The sequence below is a fragment of the Erinaceus europaeus genome, chromosome 3 (genome assembly GCF_950295315.1).
Source record: "Erinaceus europaeus chromosome 3, mEriEur2.1, whole genome shotgun sequence".
Taxonomy (NCBI): Eukaryota; Metazoa; Chordata; class Mammalia; order Eulipotyphla; family Erinaceidae; genus Erinaceus; species Erinaceus europaeus.
Window position 1 is genome coordinate 154,217,054 of NC_080164.1, and position 24,088 is coordinate 154,241,141.

The window sequence follows — 24,088 nt, forward strand, 5'->3', positions numbered from 1 at the left end:
AAGCTCTGATTTAAAAAAAAATCAAAGACAATATAATAGTTATATGTAGTTATGTAGCGTGTAAGCAAATCTAATTTGGAAGAACATTAGAATATATCACAGGGAATTTTATAGATTTATCCCCTAATACTTCTGCCCACTAGTCTGCTCTTGCTATGATCAGAATTGTCATCACAAACACCATAATGAAAAAAATCCACATAAAGAATCGGTCTATGACTTTTGCAACCTTCTTCCACTCACTCCCCTTGGAGTGGGTGGCCTTGTGATCTCTGAGGCATTTGGCAATGTACTCAATATTCCTAGTCAGCACTCTGTACTGTGCACAGTGAGCATCGGCATCTCTTGGGTTCTCACTCCGGCACCCCAAGTCACTCTTCAAAAGTCTGCTTGAATCCTTTTTTCTGGAAAGGTCTTTGCTCTTGATTGTTTTCAGATGAGACTCTGGGAGTTTGCCACAAACTTTTGTGAGGTGGTCCTGTTCCCTGTCGTGGCGGGCACTAAGGCAGTTCTCACCCACGTCGTAGACAAACAAGATCCTGGACATGTACTTTAGAATGACCACTCTTGCCCACTGTGGCACTGGCCGGGCCTCAGCCCCACAGAAATGGATATTCATCACCATAATGGTCAAGGCAGTGGAGGCTGTGATTAACGCCATGGTGGCTATGTAGTATTTGCCTAGAATTAAAGCCACAGCAAGTTATTAAACAAGTTGGCATAAAAACTGTCCTTCTACTTGACTCTAATGGTTACTAGAACAGACTTTTAAATCATACTTTTGGGCATACCCCAGCTTCTTCCCTCAATCCCTCAGGAGTAAATAAACAATTATTTAATTTAAAAAGAATAGCTGTTTAACAATTTAAATTGGGGGGGGGAGGTAGTGGTGCACTTGGTTGAGTGAACGCATTATAGTGTGCAAGGACCCAGGTTCAAGCCCCCAGTCTCCACCTGCAGGGGAAAAGTTTCACAAGTGGTGAAACAGTGCTGTAGGTGTTCTCTCCCTCTCTATCTCCCCCTTCCCTCTCCACTTCTCTGTCTCTATCCAAAATTAATAAATATAATTTTTAAATGAAGATTGATAAACAATAATTCAATATGGGAAAAGAGGGTTTAATCTAGGCATACAAAGAGGTTCAACATCAGAAAACCTATTGATAATTTGCCTTATTAAGAGAGTAGAACATAGGAGTCGGGCGGTAGCGGGTTAAGCGCACGTGGTGCAAATTGCAAGTACCGGCCTAAGGATCCCGGTTCGAGCCCCTGGTTCCCCACCTGCAGGGGAGTCACTTCACAGGCGGTGAAGCAGGTCTGCAGGTGTCTGTCTTTCTCTCCCCCTCTCTGTCTTCCCCTCCTCTCTCCATTTCTCTCTGTTCTATCCAACAATGATGACATCAACAACAATAATAATTACAACAGTGGAAACAAGGGCAACAAAAAGGAAATAGATAAATAAATATAAAAAAAGAGAGTAGAACAGAAAACTTTTGTAGTCATCTTTTTAAAATATTTATTATAAACTTTTAAGTTTATTTTTTAACTTTTTTTATTTAAAAAATATCTATCTATATATACACATATATATACACAACATGTATATTTTTAATTTATTTATCTTAATTTTTTTTTTTAACCAGAGTACTGCTTAGTTCTGGATTATGTGTCATATGCTTTACATTGGTTTGTTCTAGCCCTCCCCCCGCCAAGAGAATTGGATGAGTCCAATTAATTTCGCGGGCCTGCTTGGCCCCGCCCCAAGGAACCCTGAGGGAGGGTTCCTGAGTTCATGAGCCGAGAGCCCAGAGAGAGAGAGGGGAGGGGTGAGGGGGCTTTTTATTGGGCGACAACCAGGGGTGACGTGTAGGGCCAGGATTGGTTGAAAGGGGGCACTCTAGGATTTAGCGGAGCATAGAAAAACCTGGGGGCGGAGACTGCATCAGAATAAGTCCTCAGCAACAATTATGCATTTATGGGCATGTGGAGGATTGAAACTGGGACCTTTGAGACTCAGATATGAAAATCTTTGCATAACCGCTATTCTATCTCCTCATTCCCTCCCATAATTATTCTAAGACAACATATTTGATGTTCTAAGATGAAGACAACATATTTGATGTTCATTTATTAATTGTTGAAAGCTATTAGAAAATTCAAGATGGGATCTTTCTTAAGATGTAATGACTATAAGCCAGAATACAATCAATAATAATAATAATAATAATAATAATAATAATAATAATAAATAACAACAACAATAATAATAATAGCCTAAGCACATGTCTAAGAGGTTGGAAGTCCATTTTATTGATGCTACAAATAATACACGATAGGAGGCTGGGCATTTTCACACCTGGCTGAGCACACATAACCATGGGCCTGCTCTCCACTTGCAGGATGGAAGCTTCACTAGTGGTGAAATAGGTCTTCAGGTATCTATCTTTCTCTCTCCTTTTCAATTTTCCCTGCCCCTTTCAGTGATAAGTTTGGTGGCAATAAAACAAATAAATAAATAACACATGGAAAAATTTAAGTTTCTCAAGATCTGTATGCAACCTTGCTAAAAAGATGTGTTGTATATTATCACAGAAAGAGAACAAGTAATGCTTACAATATTCCTAAAATACTTCTCTTCAGAAATGAAACAGCTGGCTATTGAATGTCACTGCTACGGAGGGAGTTGCCACTTGACCCAGACTCCAACAGGGGTATGATTGCATGCCATCACTGTCACTTACTTCTGCCTCAGGAGAGGTGCTAAAAATGCCAATACACATATTTTAATTTTTTCAGGAGGTAAAAAGAGACCTTTCTGGATCTGTTTTTCAGAAAGTGTGTGTGTGTGTGTGTGTGTGTGTGTGTGTGTTTTGCTTGGTGAAATATAACAAGGAAGAAATCTCCAAACAGAGGAACATTGTTTCAATCTCTGTTAATTAGTTCCTCCACACCTATAATACCCAATAAAGGTTGAGAATTGTTCTATTAAGGTCAAGGCATCAGGCTTAAAGTGTCAGCTCATATTTCTATGATGTTTGCTACTTTTCTCAAGAAGAAAACCCTTGTTATATAAAAGATTATAGGACTCTGTGTTTACCTAGTACTTAGTACACACCAGGTTTTTTTTCTAAGCCATGACACAATGATGAAACAGGCACAAAACGTTTGCATGTGATAAAGCAGAGACTAGCAGAATGAGTGGCTTGTGTAGGGTTGGTCAAGGAATGAATGGTTAAATCAGCACTCTGTGTGTAGATTTCTTTGACTTCAAAGCCAGGGTTTTCACTTCTCAGCCAGTGACTTTTACACTCAAGCAGGAATTACATTAGAATCACAAAGATTAGTAAGACAGACTTCCAGGCCTCACCCTTAGTTTCTTTTCTTTTCTTTTCTTTTCTTTCTTTTTTTTCCTTCCTTTCCTTTCTCTTTCTTTCTTTCTTTCTTTCTTTCTTTCTTTCCTTTGACTTCCAGAGCTCAGTGCCTGTACTACCAATCCAATGCTCCTAGAGGCTTTTTTCCCCTCCACTGTTGCTGCTGCTGCTGCTGTTGTTATTGGATAGGGCAGAGAAAAATTGAGAAAGACAGAGAGGGGGAGAGAAAGATAGACACCTGCAGACCTGCTTCACTGCTTGCAAGGCAACCCTCCTGTAGTTGGTGAGGCGATGGCTTGAACCAGGACGCTTGCACCAGTCTTTTTGACCCGGGATCCTTGTGCCAGTCCTTGCGCTTTACCCGGTGCACTACCACCCGACCCCCACCCTCAGTTTCTAACTCAGCAGGTCTGGGCTGGGCCTTGAAAATGTGCGTTTCAAAAATGAGGCTACATTGTGGAATCAGGGACCATACTTTGAGAATCGTTGCAGAGAATCCTATTGCCTCTTATTCTTCTTTTGCATAAACCTTAGGCTAATTTTGTTTCCAACAACCTGTGTGAGCCTTCAAAGTTGCCAACTGAGGGCAATAAATAAAAGTCTAGGGAAACCTGTGCTGAGTTTGAAGCTGAACTCATCATTAGCAGTTTAAAGGCATCGATGTGATGACCTCACTCACCACAATGCCAGGCTCAAAAGTGAGAGGAAATATTGTACTCACCTATGAGAGGAACATTTTCTGAGGCTGGCATTATCTCTGCCACCATTAGCTGGAAAACCGTCATGGCTAACAGAATGGTGACACCCAGGGAGACCTTTTCCCCAGAAGCTGCTGGGAGATAAAAACTCAAGGGAGCTAGAAAAGATATGAGGACACAAGGGATGAGGAGATTGACAATGTAGAAGGAGGATCTTCTCTTCAGAAGGAGAGTGAACGTCACATCTGGATAAGGCTCAGAGCAGCAGCCATAGGAAATCACGTTCTTCACAGCAGGCATGCCGTGAAGCTCCCACTCCACATCTTCGATGAAGTCAGAGAGGTCTCCACTGTCCAGAGCATTGAAGATGTCCACCTGATTGCCATTGTAGGTCCAAGAGCCAAAGGTCAGGTTGCACTGCTGGTTATCAAATGGGAAGTAGGTGACATCTACCACACAGGAGCTTTTGGTTATGACAGGGGCATCCCAAGTGATCAGCCCATCATAACGCAGAACCACATTGGTGTTCACAGGTTCAGAAGAGTCATCATCAGCCCTGGAGGTTGGAGGAGGAAAATGAAAACGAGAAGTCATCATTTTCCTTGTTACTCTGGTTTTTCAAAGTTCAGCGTTAACTCTTATCAGCCCTCCTCGTCCATCTCTTGTCACTGGGCACAGGACATGTTCTCTTAGATCTTTTCTTTGCTGCTTGTCTCTTTCTTTCTGCCCAAATATCACTCTCTTTGTCTAGGTATAATTGCTTAAACATCCAGGTAGAAAGTGAAATTAAGTGGACTGAAATTTGACAGGGAGACTCTGCTTACCCAAGTTTGTTAACTTTGAGCACAGTTTTATGGATTATCTATTTATTTATTTGGGTGAAGGAGCCAGACCACTACTCTGGTATATATGATACCAGGGCTCTAACTCAGGACCTCATGCTTGAGAATCAAACACCTTATCCTTTGTGCCACCTTCCAGCTACTAGCACAAGAATATTAACATAGTTTTTTGTTGTTGTTGAAAGTATTATATTATACACATTTGGAATAAGTGAAATAACACAAGGAAAATATCTACCAACAATCTAAGAAATAGTTTTTTACGCTAGACATATCTTCTCTTTGCTTTGTCAGCATCTCTGCCTAGCACGGGGGGGGGGGGGGGTAGAGATTTCTGTTTTCCTTTAGAGTAACTCTTTCCCTGACATTGCAGAATTGATGAATTTTGGCCAGGGAAACTCAGTCTCCCCTGCCAAGAGCTGACTCTGTGACTCAAGCTAAATCCAACTGTTTCACTCCTTGGAGACCAGGCCTTTTTTTTTTTAATTAAAAATATTTTAATTAATACTTGAGAGAAAGAGAGCCCAGAGCACCACTTCATTTTATTCAGGGCCAGGGTCAAACCTAGGGTATCACACATACTAGGCATGAACTCTACCACTGAGTCACCACTCAGCCTCTCCACAATTCAGGTCTTCAACTGTGTGACCCAAAGGCCAAAAACAGTCTTTAGTAATGGCTTCCTATTGGAAAAATAAGTAGTCAATAGTTGCTGCTGTTTCAAACTCTAGAATAATCTTGGTCTGCTCTTTTGAAGGTCTAGTGTTTGGTTTTATTTTATTTTTTTTTTCCTTTTCATTCAGGTATACTCTTCCATAATCTCTTTTTTTTTTTAACAAGGTAGTCAAAGGAAGTTTTCAATTATTATAATAAAAAAACCTTAATTGAAACAATTTTGTTAATATATTAATGCATGTATTTCTAGTCTTCCTTATAAGTCTTCCCCTACAAAAGATGTTATAGTTAAAAGTAATAGGATAGGGGACCAGGTGGTAGTGCATCGGGTTAAGCACACATAGTGAGAAATGCAAAGACCTGCTCAGGGATCCTGGTTCTACCCCTGGGCTCCCCACCTGCAGAGGGGTCTCTTTGCAAGCAGTGAAACAGGTCTGCAAATGTCTATCTTTCTCCCCCATCTCTGTCTTCCCCTCCTCTCTCGATTTCTGTCTGTGCTATCCAACAACAATAATAGCAGCAGCAGCAACAACAACAATAATAATAGCAACAACAATGGAAAAAAGATGGCCGCCAAGAGCAGTGGATTGATATTACAGGCCCTGAGCCCCAGCAATAACCCTGGAGGCAAAAAAATAATAGGATATTCTGGACTAGATCACTGTGGAATTAGTATATTGGTAAGAAAATGAATGGACTCCAAATAAAGCTTGAAATGTAGTTAGTAGTATTGTATTGACTCCAACACATGTGCTGTAGATATGTAAAATGGAGCATTAGAGGAAGGTGGATGATGGGATACAGAAATGGGGTATACCATCTTTGTACCTTTTCTATAAATTCTAGAAGCTTTTGATGCCTCTCCAACAGATGCAATCTCTCTCCCTCTTCGAAGTTCTGTGACACTTTATTTCTGTATTATAAGGAGCTTTCAATTTTTTACCTTGTATTATTGTTTTTACATACATTTCTTTTTTTGTATAATCATTATGTTATCTCCTTGACCTTATTTATTTATTTGCTATTGGACAGAGACAGAGAGAAATTGAGAGGGGACAGGAAGATAGAGAAGGAAAAAGATAGACACCTGTGTCACTGCTTCACCACTCACGAAGTTTCCTCTCTGTAGATGGGGACCAGAGGCTTGAACCCAGGTCCTTGCACACTAATGTGTGTGCTTAACTAGGCAAAAATATCTTATTAGGCTGTTTCTTGATGTCAGAGACTAAGTCTTAAAATTCTTCACATACAACAGAATGTCTTACACAGAAGAAAGATTTAACAAAGAATTAGTGGAGTGGGGGTGTATGTCAAAATAGCTCACTTGGATAGTGCACTGCTTTGCCAAATGTGTGACCCAGGTTTGATTCTGTTCCCCATCACCCTGAAGGAAGTTTTGTGTTGTGGTTTCTTCTCCTCTCTCTCTCTTTCTTTCTCTCTGCCTTGCAGTCTCTCTATCTCTATCTAAAAAGAATTATAACAAAGAACAGTAGTTAGGTATGTAGATATGTAAATTGTGAACTAAATAAATTAGACAGGAGAGGGGAGATAGTGTAATGGTTATGTAAACAGACTCTTATGCCTGAAGCTTTGAGGTCCCAGGTTCAATCTCCAGCACCACCATAAGCCAGAACTGAACAATGCTCTGGTAAGATAATTAAGGGGCACACTGGATTAAAGGCACATAGTACAAAGTTCAAGGACCCACACAAGGATCCTGGTTTGAGTCCCTGGCTCCCCACCTGCGGGGATGGGGGGGAGGTCGCTTTGCAAGCAGTGAAGTAGATCTGCAGGTGTCTCTCTGTCTCTCTCCTTCTTTATCTCCCCTCCCCTCTAAATTTCTCTCTGCCTTATCCAATAAAAAAAAAATGGCCACCAGGAACAGTGGATTCTAGTGCCAGTACCAAGCCCCAGCAATAACCCTGGAGGCAAAAAACAAACAAAAAGATAATTAACTAATTAAACAAATAAATAAATATAGCAATAAAGAAAACAAATAAGACTTCCCTTTAGAAAGTTATATGGCATCACAGAGATTTGAGTTCAAAACTTGTTCAGGCTTTGTAGCCTTTGAACATATTGTATAATTCACCTATAGAGAAAAGGGTAACATTTTAAGGCTCTATTTCAGATTTTATACCAAGTAAATACTATGTATATGTATTAAGCGTACTCATTCTATATTGCTGCTTTAACACATTAATACAAGCCTAGGCTCTTACAAACGACATAAATTTAGTGTCTTTATAGTTTTAAAGGTCAAAGACCCTAAAATCCAGGGAGAATGTCTGTGGAAGATGAAGACAGAGATTGAGTAATGCCTCTCCAAGCCAAATTTCACAGGAATTGGGTCAGAGTCTTCCTCACGGTCCTCAGAAGCAACTGGCATTGTGAAAACCTTTCTCTTACACTTCTAACCTCCAACACTAACAATGTGTATTTCTGTTGTTTAAGTCACCCAGTTACTGGTACTTAATTACATCAGAACCTAGGTAACTGCTAGTGCCTCAAATGTCTCACCTGAAGGAAAATGTATTTCTAAGTTTTAATAACATATTATTTAATTTTTTAATTTTATATTTATTTATTTTCCCTGTTGCTGCCCTTTTTTATTGTTGTTATTGATGTTGTCGTTGTTGGATAGGACAGAGAGAAATGGAGAGGAGGGGAAGACAGAGATGGGGAGAGTAAGACACCTGCAGACCTGCTTCATCGCCTGTTAAGCGACTCCCTTGCAGGTGGGAAGCCGGGGGCTCAAACTGGGATCCTTACACCAGTCCTTGTGCTTTGCGCCACGTGCGCTTAACCCATTGCTGATAACCTATTATTTTATCATTGAAAATTTTGTGACTATTACTTCATATTATAAGAACATGGATTGGTTGGCATTTAATTCCATGTATATTTTTAATATTCTGTTTAGAAGATTTTAAAAAATATTTTACTTTAATGAGAGATACAGAAAGACCAATACACTGCTTAGTTCTTTTTTAAAAAAAATATTTATTTATTTTCTCTTTTGTTGCCCTTGTTGTTTAACATTGTTGTGGTTATTGATGTCATTGTTGTTGTAGGACAGAGAGAAATGGAGAGAGGAGGGGAAGACAGAGAGGGGGAGAGAAAGATAGACACCTGCAGACCTGCTTCACCGCCTGTGAAGCGACTCCCCTGCAGGTGGGGGAGCTGGGGGCTCCAACCGGGATCCTTCCTCAGTCCTTGTGCTTTGCACCACGTGCGCTTAACCCGCTGCGCCCCTGCCGGACTCCCAACACTGCTTAGTGCTAATTAATGGTGGTTCTGGGGATTAAACCTGGGACCTTGGAGCCTTAAACATCAAAGTCTTTTGTATAACCATTATGTTGTCTCCCCAACTCTCTTTTTGTAAAACTTTAAAACTTTGTTTATCTGTACGAAAGAGAGAAATCAGACTACCACTCAGTACTGACATGCGCAGTGCTGGGCACTGAACCTGGGGCCTCAAACATGCAGTCTATGCTCTACCACTGAGTGATTTCCCCAGCCCTGTTTTTTTGTTTGCTTGTTTGTTTTTTAATGTTTAAATTCAGTTAAGTCAATAACTGAGAAGTCACAGTTCTGGCTTGCACTTACTTGTTATAGAGGACAATGTCTGGCCTCCACACCAGGTCGCTGGGGATCCGGATGGAGTCCAGTCCATCATACTGGTCTCGATCCCATGTAAGATAGGCATCATGCCAGATTTGGCGGATCCATAAGTAGGCAGTCAAAATTTGGTTTCTCTCATCCTGCACAATTAATCCAGATGTAACTGTCCAGTCAATACCTCAGCTGAATGGACTCTCTAGAATGATTGTTTTTCTCACCAGAAATTTTAAGAGCACTTTTCTAGTTTTGATAAATAAGTGAGAGCTTTGGGGTTGGGTGGTGGTACACCTGGTTTAGAGCACCATTATATTACCATGCACAAGGACCCAGGTTCAAGCCCCCACTTCCCACCTGCTGGGGGGACACTTCATGAGCAGCAAAGCAGGTGTCTATATTTCTCTTTTCTTCTCTATCTCCTCCTCTCCTCTCAGTTTTTCTCTGTACTATCAAATAAAATAGAAAGAAAATAAACAGAGGACATGGCCTCTGGGAGCAATGAATTCGTAGTGTTGATATTGAACTCCAGCAATAACTTGGACATCAATAAAAGGAAAAGAGAGAGAGAGGGAGAGAGAGAAAGAGAGAGAAAAGGAGTGAGAGCTTCTCAGTTTATCTTGACTAAATACCAAGAACAAATGCTTTTCTGCTTGACTTGGTGTTTGAAACATAAAGTGTACAAACATTTAAGCCATCAGATCCTTACAAGGATCAACTAACCAAATTTCTCTAAAAGTTGGTCAATGAGTGACGCACTTGAATGGTGCAGCCAGGAAATATCTTCAATTTTCAGAGGAAAAATATTTTTAGTTTCATAACTTTATGTCTTTATCTTTGGATCTTCATCTTAAGATGCCCTCTTTCCTTTGTTTTAGTAAGTATAAAATTCACACAACATCAAACTCACCATTTTAGTCATTATAAAATGCACAACACAGTGAATTCCAACCTATGCACAATATTACTCAGTCCTCACCACCATTTAATTCTAAAACATTGTTATCAGCTTCTAAAAGACACTTTATGACCCTTAGGCTCACTACTCCCCATCTGCCAGTCCCCTGTAGCTATGGTTTTATTTATATTGGATATTGCAAGAAATGGAATATAGCACAACCTCTCTTTAGGTGATCTAAGACTAGTGCAGTTAATAGTCTAGACTAGGTAGTATTTCTCTTACAAATATTTATTTTATTAAATATGAAAGAGAGAGTTTCACACGAGGCAGAGAGGAGACAATCAAAGCACCACTCCTGTGCATATGGCACTGGGCACTGAACAAGGGGCCTTAAGCTAAAAAGTCTGGTGCTCCACTAATTGAGCTGTATCCTCAGCCCACAGATAATAGTTCTTGAAACTAATTTTGTAGAAAGTATCATTCTGAGGGGCCGGGTGGTGGCACATCTGGTTGAGCACACATGTGTAAGGACCCAGGTTCAATCCCTTGGTCCCCACCTGTAGAGGGAAATCTTCTCAAGTGGTAAAACAGGTCTGTAGATGTCTCTCTTTCTCTCCTCTCTACCTCCCCCCCCCTCAGCTTCTCTCTGTTCTATCATATAAAGCGATTAATAAAGTTTATTATTATTTTTAAATTTAAAGATAAAAAAGAAAGTATCATTCTCTAGTGTCCCTCTTTCCCACCAGCTGGCACATACAGCCATCTATTCCCATCCCACCTCACACTCACCCTCCTACCCCCATTTCCTATAAAGACACTTCCTTTGGAAAGCACTGTTGTTTTCATTCCAAGTAGCATCCCAATGAGTCACCTCTATATGTTACTCACCATATCCTTAATCTGAGAGAGTGTAATCTGCAGAGTGACATTCAGCACTTTATCTGTATCTTCTACTGGACGGAGAGCATTGGAATAATCTTCAAAAAGATCATTAAACAACTTCTGAGCATACTTCCCATCTGCCATTTCTACGGCTGCTCAAAAAGAGGGGCCTGGATCAACATTCAATGCTGCATGTATTTCAAAGCAAAAGACAGCAGACTGAGTTCAAGAATTGGAGCTGACCCAGCACCCTCTAGGGACAAGCTTTGGGTAAATGACAGTGACTTTCCTGACAGGCCCTTCCCAGGTCAGTCATACTTAGTCAAAAGCACAAAGGGCCTTCCTGCATTTAGATTCTTTGATCTGTGTTTCCTGACCTGCCCCACCTGCCACCAAAGAAGTGACCCCAGCTCAACTGAGAGGGCCATTCAGCCACCAGTCTCTCACCTCTCAGTCTGGAGGCAGCAAAGTAAATCCAGCAAAAGGAGACACAGGAATGGAGCCAGTTCATCTTTCTCCTGAGCCTCTGTGAGCCTCCAGTCAAGCAGCCTGAGCTTCCACTGCCCTCCAGGGTCAGGGAGGGCCTGCACACAAAGATCCCTCTGCACAAAAGTCAGATGGTGAGCTCAGGCTGGCAGTGGTTCTGAAATGCAGAGCTGCCCTCCCTCCCCTCTGGTAATCTGAGATGACAGCTCCAGCAGCCTCAACTCATCCATGCTGGAGAAACTGCTCCCAGGAACAATCACCCCAAACTTTCAGGAAAAGAGGTCAGAACCACATAGCCACCAAGACAAGGCCTGGACAGAATAATGAATCACAAACTGTTTCAGACTGAGTCAGGGATGAAGAAAAGTTTTGTTTTGTTTATGTTTTGTTTAGGTAGAGACAGAGAGGCAGTGATACAGAGAGAGTGAAAGAGATCAAGGACCAAGCCTCCCTTTAATGTGATGGGGATGGCGATCACACCTGGGTTACATGCATGGCAAAGCAGTGCATTATTCAGGTGAGCTCTTTTGCCAGTTCAACAATGGGAAGTTAAACAGATCCAGACACAGGGCAAGTGTCTGGAAAGGTACTCTGAGCTTGGGCAGCCTTTGAAAAGGGAAAGAGAAGCAGCTCGTGAGCTGTAGAGCAGAGTGGAAGAAGAGCCTTCACTCTCTTCAGAGGCAGCTTCATGGTGAGGTGGATTAGGAACTGAAGATGCAGATTGGATTGCCCACCCCCCACCTTTGCTAGCTCTGTAGCACCAAGATTTCCTGAACTACAAATTGGAAGAATAATATCCCCTCTCACCCAGAGCTAAAGCATGGCACAATGCCAGTGATTTTTCACCTCTGATCAGCTCTGCAGATCCAGGATCTCTCTGTTTACCAGGATTTACTGATTTAAAAAAAAAAGGGGGGGGGGGTCGGGCGGTGGCGCAGTGGGTTAAGCGCATGTGGCGCAAAGCACAGGGACCGGCGTAGGGATCCCGGTTTGAGCCCCCGGCTCCCCACCTACAGGGGAGTCGCTTCACAGGCGGTGAAGCTTGTCTGCAGGTGTCTATCTTTCTCTCCCCTTCTCTGTCTTCCCCTCCTCTCTCCATTTCTCTCTGTCCTATCCAACAACGAATTGCATCAATAAGGGCAATAATAATGACCACAACGAAGCTACAACAAGGGCAACAAAAGGGGGAAAAAAATGGCCTCCAGGAGCGGTGGATTCATGGTGCAGGCACCGAGCCCAGCAATAACCCTGGAGGAGGAAAAAGAAAAAGAAAAAAAAGAATAGTTTATCACCTCTGCAGAGCCCTACCCCACTAGGGGAAGATAGAAACAGGCTGGTAGTATGGATCAACCTTCCAACACCCATGTCCAGCAAAGAAGCAGTTACGGAAGTCAGAACTCTTACCTTCTGCACCCCATGAAGATTTTTGGTCCATACTCCTAGAGGGATAAATGAAGTAAACCAGAGGGCTCTGTGCCTCCATTCCACTAGGTCCTGAAGTATTTGTCACCAGGAATCAATGAAAGGGAAACACATCTGGAAAACACCAGAGGAAGCCAGGCACAGTTTCACTTGTCTGAGAAAGAAGAGGGGAAAAAGGAAAGACACTTGGAATTAGTAATAGGTGTAGGGGTGAACTAGAAGGGAAGTGAAAGGAAGACCATTGAAAAAATGGAGAAAAAAAATACATACATAGCTATAGAATTAGCCCATATGGGTGAACTTGGGAGAACCACTGCTGTTTCTAGTGGAGGGGGTGAGACACAGAACTCTACTGGTGGGAATTGTACAGAATTATATCTTATTATCTTACAAATTTTTTTAAAAAGTTTTTATTTATTAACTGATGAGAAAGATAGGAGAGAGAAAGAACCAGACATCTCACTGATACATGTGCTGCCAAGGATTGAACTCAAGACCTCATGCTTGAGAGTCCAATGCTTTATCTACTGCACCACCTCCCAGACCACATTATCTTGCAATTTTGTAAACCAAAGTTAAACCACTAGAAGAAGAAGAAGAAGGAGAAGGAGAAGGAGAAGGAGAAGGAGGAGGAGGAGGAGGAGGAGGAGGAGGAGGAGGAGGAGGAGGAGGAGGAGGAGGAGGAGAAGGAGAAGGAGAAGGAGAAGGAGAAGGAGAAGGAGAAGAAGGAGAAAAAGGAAAGAAAGAATGATTCAGGGCTGGTACAAGTCTGGTCCCCACCACACTGAAGGACCTTGAGAGCGTCCTTGGAGGTTCTGGGGGGGAACACAGCTACACATATACCCTCAACTGAAGACTAGTCCATGGTCCATCTCTATTCGGGGAAGGTTGTCCTATTCCACCAAGCATGCAACTTCGGAGCAGTGTGGGAGACAGGGCACACCCACCTAGCCAGCCAGATCAGCCATACCAACCCTAGTGATCAATGGGGTGACAGATGTCACAATCAGATCACCCTCACATCCCCCACCACATTGAAGGAAGCCTGGGTACTGTGGGCTCTTTCACTCTCTCGGCCTCTCTGTCTCTATATGAATGAGTAAGTGAATGAATGAAAGAATGAATAGGACAAAGGCTATTCAAATAAGCACAAGAATAAAGAATAATTCATAACTAATAATGATTATCACTAAGAATAAAATTCCTCTGCATTTGAATGCTACTTTCTATCATTTCACTGTCATTTCTCCTGTGTGATCTAAAATATCAATAGCCAATTGCCAAACAATCTCTCCTTTTTGCCTGAGAAAAAAGGCCTCGGAAAAGTACATGAAGATTTTTCAGTTGCCTGGAATCAGAGTGAGGAAACTGGATAGCTCTACTTCATCAGGTTACCGCTGGCTGGTGAGTCATCCTGCCCTCTTCAGGATCCATCCTCCGAATGGAACAGACACTCGAGCTGAGAGCTAAGTATGTTCTTTAATTGCCTGTGCCCTTGTGCTGACGGTGAAGACATTATTTTACTGAAGGCCCTGCTCTGACTCACCCATCAAATGACACAGTTCCTGGTGCCTACGCGTAGGCCTCCTTTAATCAACCACACACTCTGGAATCTCAGCAACTGAAGGTGCTTCTGGAATAGAGCCAGAGGCCTCATCTTCGTGAGACCTAGAGATGCTGGTTTCTTTACTGATTTATTAGGTAGCTTAATCAGTTGAGGGGTGGGGAGTGAAGTTGCGACAGGAAGTCTCCAATCCTCAGAGTTCTATCTATCTCTAGCACTTGGGTAAAGGGAGTCTTGAAATCTTTAAAGACTGGACTCTTGATAGCAGAATTTCAAATATACTCATTTTCCCCAGGTGCTACACTGCTTTTCTTCACTATTTCCTTTATTCATGGAAGATGGTGTCAGTTCTACTAGTGATCTCTTACTTCCTCTGGAATGCATGGAAATGGCCTATCATCTCAATTTGTCCAACTGATGATGCCTTTACCTGGCACCAAAGGGGGAGGGAGGAGGAAAAAGGGGTGAAGAGAACAGGCTGTTTCATTCTTCTATGTGCATTAGGCATGGGGGGAAGCACACTAATCAAACATTCTGTCTTGTAACATGTTCTCACCTTCACAACTTAATCTGTCATGAGTACTTTCCTCATTTCACTAAGTAGAGAATCAAATATTCTTAGTTCATGAAAAGCTCTTAAAGACTATCTTCTGAGGCACCTCGTTTTACAGATGAAGACACTGAGGTGTAGGGGCCAGGCAGTGACACACCTGGTTAAGCAGACACTGCAATGTTCAAGGACCCAGGTTTGAGCCCCTGCTCCCCACCTGCAGGAGGAAAGCTTCAGGAGTGGGGAAGCAGGGCTTCAGGCATCCCGCTGTCTTTCTCCCTCTCTATTTTCCCTTCCCCTCTCAATTTCTCTCTGTCTCTATCCGATAATCAAAATAAATAAATAAATAAAAGGAAAAAAGACACTGTGGTGTAAGGGGCTGAGAGGATCAAGCCCTTGCTCTCCACCTGCAGGGGGTGACACTTTGTGAGCAGTGAAGCAGGGTTGCATCTATCTCCCTTTCTTTCTCCTTCTCTACCTCACCTCTCAATTTCGCTCTGTCCTATGAGGTTTTTCAAAGGGACAAAAAATGGCCACCAGGAGCAGTGGATTCATCTTTGGGTACCAAGCCCAGCAATAACTCTGGAGGCAATAAAAATAAATAAAAAAAGGTGAAGGGAGTGAGATATTTTGGTGTTGGTCCTTCTTTTTCTGACTTCACAGAATTGTTTTTCCTCACAAGCTGTCTGCACTATGGTTAGGGGAGCATCAATCAGTTCTGCCATTTCCTTATCGTTTGTTATTGTCATGTTGATTTTCTTGTCAGTCTTCAGTGGATTTTATTTATTTACTCATTTTTGTATCTGTCTTCTTATTCTGCTAATCCACTTTGTAAGAATTAATCAATCTCCCATCTATCACAGAAGATGGCAAGCCCTTTCTGTGAAGAACCAGATAGTATATACTGGCAACTCTGCTGGCCACAAGGTCTCTGCAGCAACCACTCTTCGTCCCTGAGCTCTGTGAAAGTATTCACAGACAAAATGCAAATGAACTACTGTGCTTGTGTGCCAATAAAACTTTATTTACAAAAGTAGGTGGGCATGTATGTATCTTGGAGCCCCACCTCCCCAGAGCCCTGCCCCACTAGGGAAAGAGAAAGACAGGCTGGGAGGACGGATCAACCTGCCAACACCCATGTTCAGCGGGGAAGCAATTACAGAAGCCAGACCTTCGATCTTCTGCATCCCACAATGACCTTGAGTCCATACTCAGAGGGATAAACGATAGGGAAGATATCAAGGGAGGAGATTGGATATGGAGCTCTGGGGGTGGGCAATGTGTGGAAATGTACCCCTCTTTCCCTATAGTCTTGTCAATGTTTCCATTTTATAAATATATATTTTTTAAAGTAGGTGGGATTGGCAAAAATAGCTCACTTGGATAGTGTGCAGCTTTGTTATGTGTCCAGCCCAGGCTCAAGCCTGGCCCACACTGCTTTGAAGGGAGTTTTGGTGTTGTGGTCTCCTTTATTCTCTCTGTCCTGCCTTCTCTGTCTCTATCAAAATATACATATGGACAACCATAGCTTCCTGATCTTTGATAAAGATCATCAAATCTTAACTACAAGTTCTCAAAGTATTTAAATTGTCTATTAGTTCAGGCTCCCGGGAGTCCATTACTAGATTCCTAGAAAGAGCACTCTAACCCAGAGCCACAAATATGTGGGGACTGCAGAGCCCACAGCAGCCCTGGCTGACATCTGGAAATGGGGCAAGGTATCAGTATCCCCAAATATGGGTGACTTGCCATTGGCAACAGAAAGTGTGTATATAGCTCATTTTAGGACTAGAAACAGTGAATAGAAGGGGGTGTTTGTCAGAAGGATGTGTGAGACAGACAAGAGATGTGGACAGACGGGAGGCAGAGCTCTAGCAATTTTACAGAGTCTCAGAGCACTGTTTTGTTTCAGGGATGGTGAGCCTTAAGTATACCCACATCCACAGGTGTTGTGAATGCAGGTAAAATCAGAACAAAGAAGATTTAGTAAGGAGAGAAGGACCTCTGGAGAAAACAAAGAGTGGGCTTATAAACATGCAGTGTTGGCACCAGAAGGCGGTCTTGCCTTGGCATCCAGCAGGCTTTCCTAAATGGTAACAGCACCCCACTACTGAACTCAGTGACTCCAGTTGTCAGCTAAACCCCCACTGGTAAGAAGAAACCCATTATGTTGCTGAAAGAAGGGCTAAGTTCACAAAGAGACATGAGCAGGTGATAAGGGATATGTCACTTTCTAGGTCAGGAAAGCAGTTGATATGTGATACAGGGTATCCAATTTGTCCCAGTGAATGATTCCAGGTCTGCAGCAGGCTCTGGTGTCTGTGCTCTGTCAGAGGGTGTGTTCTGTTCTCCCTGAACCCCTAAAGGAATGAATTTGAAAACCATAAAGCTTTTTGCACTGGCTTCCACTTACTTCAGAGGTCATTCTTCACTTGTTCAGGAGTTCTCACCCATGAAACTCTTAGGCCTCCTCTTTAGGCCACTTGCTTCTGGGGACGTCTCTGAAATTTTCCTCTGTTTGGGAGTTCCTGCTCCTTTCTCAGCCCATTGCCACCTCTTCCTCTTCCTCTCTCTCTCTTTTTTTTTTTTAACAGCAGCGTGTGCAGTTAGAATTGTGCAATGTCTTTCCGGCTACTTAAAGTCATCAGCTCTCTGATGACAGTGCAAAAGTTAAATGAGAGACAAGTAAGGGTAACGGCAGCAAGGGGCCCTCTTTCTCTTGTTAACATAACACTCTATGTCAAGATTAATTCTCATGAAGAGGAACTGGGAAATGCTAAAGACTGTGCTGTGCTATGTACTCTTTCCAAGCAATTCTGGGAGCATCTTTTCTCCTGTACCTCCCTTATGCATGTGCCCCCCCCCCCCCCATCAGCAGCTGGTCTTCATGGGCCCAGTCCTCACTCTTCCACCCCTCACTCTTCCACCCCAGTCCCTGTTCTAATTTTGATACAAGAATTAAATAGACTTATTAAAACAGAAGAGGAGGAGCTGGGAATGTAGTTCAATGGTATCGGACCCTGGGCTCAGTCCCTGGCGTTTAAAACAAACAGAAAGCAAACTTCTCACCAGGCAGACACCCCATTCCATGTCCCATTCACACTTGTTTTCAGTGTCTGGAGTTTCCTCTACTCAAGCCCATCTGACAACAAGCTTTAATTCCCAAATTAGTTCCACTTTTAAAAGTTCTGTTCTCTATTTCTCTTCTCATCGTTGACCTAGGTTCCATATACTTGATCCAAGTGAGAGAAGATCAAGAAAGCATCATCACAGAAGATATTGCAAATGATGACAGGAAGAGAATGGAATGGAATGCATTCACTAGCATGAACGAGCCAGGTCAGAAGCCAGGCTGACAGCCCTTTCTGATGTACCTTGGAGCCATATTAAAGCCAGAGCTTGTTAGTGAACAAACATTACAGAGTCTGTCTTGCTCTCCACATATATTCTTTTTACTCCCTTTGTCTTCAGATATTAACAAATGTTAAGCTAGGAGCCAGTCACATAGAAACCAGGAAAAAGGCATTGCTTAATGATGTTATCTCAGAGTTGGACAAGGGAAAGGCTACCGGATCCTGCTGATTCACTGAACCACTGATACTAGCCACAGTCACAAGTTCCCTTCTTTCCCACTGACCTACTCTGCCTCATAAACCCTCAACCACAATCTAAGAATAAGTGTTTTTCAAGATACAGTTTTCTCAGCACATGAATAAACCTGCTTATCTCACACAAACTATTGTCTTTGTTAGTGGGCCTTCTGAACAAGGAGCACTTCAAACATTGGTTTCAGTAACTAGAGAAAAAGAAAAAAAAATCAAAGGGGATAGAGTAGTGGTACATCTAGAAGAGTGAACATGTCACAATGCACAGGGACAGAGGTTCAAAGCCCCAGTCCCCACCTACAGGGTGAAAACTTCACAAGAAATGAAGCTCTCTTTTCCTCTCCATCTCTCCTTTCCCCCTCAATTTCTCTCTGTGTTTAACCAATAAATAAATAAAACATAAAAAATACTTAGAAAAATTAAAATTCGGTGACACTGATCTTATGTGTATGATTTTGTTGTTTGTTTATAATGACACCTTTGCATTAATTTTGACTTAAAAAGTATAGATCATATTTAATGTAGCACACACTAAGCACTTAGTAGTCATCAAGGCTTCATTTATATTTATTGTGCCTTTCATCTCTGTTTTTTATTATTTTATTGGGGCTGGTGAATGGTTTATAGTATAGTTGTTGGCACATGGATACAATTCCTCATCTCTTTGTGATGGGTGCCTGCAGAGTACTGTTGGGCCATTTTCAACCACAGTGCTAATTTTGAATTTTTTAAAATATTGTGTTCAGTGTTATCTAGTGACCTGGGAGGTAGCACAATGGTAGAGCTTTGTACTTGCAAGTGTGAGATTCCAAGTTCAATACCCAGGACCACATATGCCAGAATACTGTTCTGATCTTTCTCTCTCTCTCTCTTTCTCTCCCCCCTCTCTCTCTCCCTATATATACATATATATATATACATATATATAATAAATATCATCTATATTCACGAATGAGATTTCTTGTAACTTTTTAAATGTGCTTGCCTCACTCTCGACCTGGCCTTGATTATATTTAGTTCAGTTAACAGCCAGTGCGCTGCTATGTTCCATCGCTGGGGAGCCAGAGACGACCCGAACTGCCCCTGCGGCTACAGACAGACTATGACCCACATAGTCAACGACTGCCACCTCTCTGGATTCAAAGGAGGTCTCAAAACTTTACATCAGGCTCAACCTGACGCTGTTGACTGGCTACGGAAGAAAGGCAAAGGCTAGAAGAAGTTAACAGCACTGGTCAGTCCACCTAGTTGATGGTTTCTATAAGGCTAGAAGCAATAAAAATAAACTAAGATAATCATATTTTTAAATGTAGCTGTGACCTGCAAAAAGAATTGGAAAACTGAAATTCTCAGCAATAAAAATAAACCATACCATTCAAACCTTGAATATTCTTTCTTTTAAATTTTTATTTATAAAAAGGAAACACTGACAAAACCATAGAATAAGAGGGGTACAACTCCACATAATTCCCACCACCAGAACATCCCCTCCGCTCCCCTGATGGCTTTCCTATTCTTTAACCCTCTAGGAGTATGGATCCAAGATCATTGTGGGGTGCAGAAGGTAGAAGGTCTGGCTTCTATAATTGCTTCCCAGATCAACATGGGCGTTGACAGGTCGATCCATACTCCCTGCTTGTCTCTCTTGTTCCCTAGTGGGAAGGGGTTCTGGGGAATGGGAGCTCCAGGACATACTGGTGGGGTTGTCTGTCCAGGGAAATCTGGTTGGCATAAACCTTGTATTTTTCTAACAAAGGCAATGTAATTCACCTCCACAGCCACCAGGTGTCTCTGTGAACTTCCTACAAGTCTCTCTCAGAAGGCTGCTGATAACGTCATAAGCAAACCGTGCTTTTTTTTGTCCGTTTTTTTTTTTTTAATAGCTCTAAAGAGGTGGCACAAAAACAGTTTAAAATGTAACGGTTTCAGGTACAAAATATGCAAAGAGCCATCCATTTGCCCAGAATTTCTGGCTGGCAGATATATCTTCCTGCTAATATGATCTACTGTTAGATTTAAACTATTCAATGAAAAAGATGAGTGCCAGTTTGTCCTTATCAATATACTTCCTGAAACATTCCTACTTTATTCTTTCTTCAGTCCTTAGCTACATCAGTCTCCAACAGAGCACTACATGGCAAGACTGAAACAGTGTTTCAGGGAGATCTACTTTCCACTTTTCTAGGGCAGGGAATTTTGAAAACAACTTTCAGGCTATTGGCTACTGTTGAAATTAAATGAAATAAATGCATGAAGTGCTATGGCTAAGGTCCAGGAAGCAATATAAACAATGTGGTGGGAAAATACCACTGTTTTATTAATTATACTTTATTTATTACATTTGATAGGACAGAGAGAAACCTGCAGCCTTGCATCAACGTTCATGAAGCTTTCCTCCCTGCAGGTGGAACCCCAGTCCATGTGCATGGTATGGTAACATGCTCTTAACCAGGTGCACCGCCATCCAGCCCCTAAAGCTGTACCATTCTTTAAAAAGTTTGCTCAGTCATTGTTTATCCCTTGTCTTCAAGTTACCCTGCCCTCTGAAGGCTTATTTGAGCTTACTATCTTTCTGGGTTTGTTTCCTTTCCGTTTAATATTTATTTATTCCCTTTTGTTGCCCTTGTTGTTTTATTGTCATAGTTATTATTGTTGTTGTTCTTGGTGTCGTTGTTGTTGGATAGGACTGAGAAATGGAGAGAGGAGGGGAAAACAGGGTGAGAGAAAGACACCTACAGACCTGCATCCCCGCCTGTGAAGCGACTCCCCTGCAGGTGGGAAGCCGGGGGGTTCGAACCGAGATCCTTAAACTGGTCCTTGAGTTTTGTGCTACCTGCGCTTAACCTGCTGCGCGCTACTGTCCGACTCCCACTAGGATTGTTTTCTAAATCGATCTTTCCTTCAAGGTGCCCTAGGTCCTTCCCCACCTTCCATCTGGGAAAATGACTTGTGGAACAATCACCTTGGTGATGCCAATTCTGAATCTCCCCCAGCTTTTCTGGGACATCCATTCTTCGTTTTTCTTTTGTTAATTTTATAAAAATGTATATATGTGAAAGAAGAGAAAGTGAGTTCTAGCACAAGGTGATGCTGGGTGTTGAACCTGCAGCCTCTGGGCCCTGAGGCATACAAGCTCTATGCTCTGAGAGGTTAAGCTCTCCCTCACCTGGTCTTCCTTCTTAAATGACTGTTACTAATAATCATAATGGAGACAATGGCTAATATTGATGGATTATTCACTGCATCTCCATTAGTGAAAAGACCCTAACAAATGTTATGACCTTGAAGCCTCACTGCCCTGGGCTTCCATGATAATCAAGCTCTGTTTCTCCTGGTTTTATTTCACCCCATCCATTCTTTCCTTCAGAATTGAAATCCTTAGATAAGTCTCCTCTTGCTCACTGTGGCAGAAAAATTGTATCAGTGGTAACAAAAAGCAAACTAAAAGAAAAGATGACAAATTAATTGCATATCCTGAGAGAGTGTCAAGTAGAGGCTTGGTCCCTTATCTCCAGATGGAAGAATTTTTCATGTTAGTGCTTTTTCAGTGTCAAAGTACAAGTCAAATCACAAGACACAAACTCCAAATCAGCTCATCTGAGATGAGGCTGAGATTCTTCACCCTGTATGATTCTAAAACTGCAGTCCCTGGACTGCACAAGACTCTAAATGACTCAATTATTGTGAGGCACCAATAAAGCGTACCTAAGCTGCTAACTCCACTGACAGACAAGATTAGTACATAGTAACAGTATATTAGTATATATCATGACTGTTGTGGGGCTGAGAACACTTTTTAAAATTTTATTTATGGGGCAAGGGAGACAGCATAATGGTTATGCAAATGTATTTCATGCCTGAGACTTCAAGGTCCTAGGCTGAATCCCCTGCACCACCATAAACCAGAGCTGAGCAGTGCTCTGATCTCCCTCTGTTTATTTCTCTCTTTCATTAAAATAAAATAAATAAAATATAATTTTTAAAATGTATGTATCGGTGACAAAGAACTAAATCATCACTCTAACACATGTGATGCCCCAAAGATCAAACTCCAGCCCTCATGCTCACAGTTGAGGTATCTGCTTTCTATCTGCTGGGCCATCTCCCAGGCCACTGTGAACTTTTCGAAGAATACATACTTCCAGTTTTCAAAACTCAAAATATATTTGAACTTAAGGGGACCTAAACGTTCTGTGACGTCAGAAGCAAGACTTAACCATTCTTGTTTTTCTAATTGAGGTAACAGTTTACAAGACTGTATGTTTTAGGACAAGTTCACATCTCCTCATGATGTTCGTTACTAAACCACACCCACCATCAAAGCACTAGTATAACCCACCAAAGTTCATCTCACCCTTTCCATCCTTTTAAGACACACCTCCTCCACCTCTTTGATAACCTCAGTTCTACAGTCAGAAATTAAGGGTTTGTTTCCATTTAAGTTCTTCTCTTCCCTTGCTTTGTTTTCATCGTATCTCACATATGAGTGAGATTATTTCACATTTGTCCTTCCTCTTCTGCCTTGTTTCACTTAGCATGATCCCTTGCTGATCCATCCGTGTTGTAGCAAAAGGCAAGGTCTCATCTTTTCTTATTACTGAGTAGTACCCAGTTGTGTATATAGGCCAGGCTCTCTTTATCCATTTATCTGTGGCCAGGTAACTGGGTTATGTCCATCCTTTGACTATGTTCCAGTGGTCACGAAGTTCATATATCTTTTTGGACTAGTGTCCTTTTACTTTTCAGAAAAATAATGAGAAGTATTATTGCTAGATCATACGGTCAAACTGATTTTACTATTTTGAAAAGTCATTAAACATTTTCCCATGGGGGCTGGGCAAATTTATATTCCTAAAACACTGTACAAAGTTTCCTTCCCCCAGCCCTCCACAACCTTGTCTAGCTTGTTGGAGATTTGGAGATAAGCCATTCTCCTGGGGGTCGGACAGTGGCGTACCCAGTTGATCACACATCACCACGTGCAAGGACCTGGGTTTGGGTTCAAGCCCCCACACCCCACCTGCAGGGGCGATGTTTCATGAATGGTGAAGCAAGTCTGCAGGTATCTTTCTCTCCTCCTCCTCTATCTGCTCTTCTCCTTTCTCAGTTTCTCTTTGCTCTATCAAGTGAAAATAGAACTAAAGAAAAGAAATGGCCTCTAGCAGCAATAGTTTCATGGTGCTGACGTGGAGCCCCAGTGATAACTCTGCTGGCAAAAAGAAAAGATATCAATACAGTCTTTTAAAAATAAGCCATTCTCTCAGATGTGAGGTAATATCTAACTGTTCTCTCAATTTGCACTTCCCTGGTAATAAGTGGTAATGAGCTTTCACATGCTTATCTGTCATCTATATGTCTTCTTTGGTGAAGTGTCTATTAAGCTTTTCTCTCCTATTTTTGACAAGATTCCTTTTTGTTGTTGTTGCTAAGTTTTATAACATCTTTATATATCTTGGGTATTAACCCTTTGACAAATG

General features: G+C 41.9%; 1 protein-coding gene and 1 long non-coding RNA gene across 2 annotated transcripts in view; both read right to left on the reverse strand.

Moving 5' to 3' along the window:
• Positions 1-24,088, reverse strand: part of LOC132537564 (uncharacterized) — a 521,799-nt gene that overhangs the window by 176,758 nt on the left and 320,953 nt on the right. The window lies entirely within an intron of this gene.
• On the reverse strand, positions 76-11,663 carry CHRNA9 (cholinergic receptor nicotinic alpha 9 subunit). Its single transcript, XM_007526989.2, has 5 exons — positions 11,432-11,663; positions 10,991-11,136; positions 9,193-9,347; positions 4,090-4,622; positions 76-681 (listed from the first exon to the last, which is right to left on the reverse strand). Exons 1-5 carry the CDS (start codon positions 11,493-11,495, stop codon positions 140-142), a joined length of 1,440 nt encoding a protein of 479 aa, XP_007527051.1. The 5' UTR covers positions 11,496-11,663; the 3' UTR covers positions 76-139.

Coding starts and splice junctions, on each gene's coding strand:
- CHRNA9 (XM_007526989.2), bottom strand. CDS start 11,495: ATGAACTGGCTCCATTCCTGTGTCTCCTTTTGCTGGATTTACTTTGCT. Junction 11,137..11,431: donor TGCTGCCTCCAGACTGAGAG/GTGAGAGACTGG, acceptor CTTTTTGAGCAG/CCGTAGAAATGGCAGATGGG. Junction 682..4,089: donor AGAAAATGTTCCTCTCATAG/GTGAGTACAATA, acceptor CTTTAATTCTAG/GCAAATACTACATAGCCACC.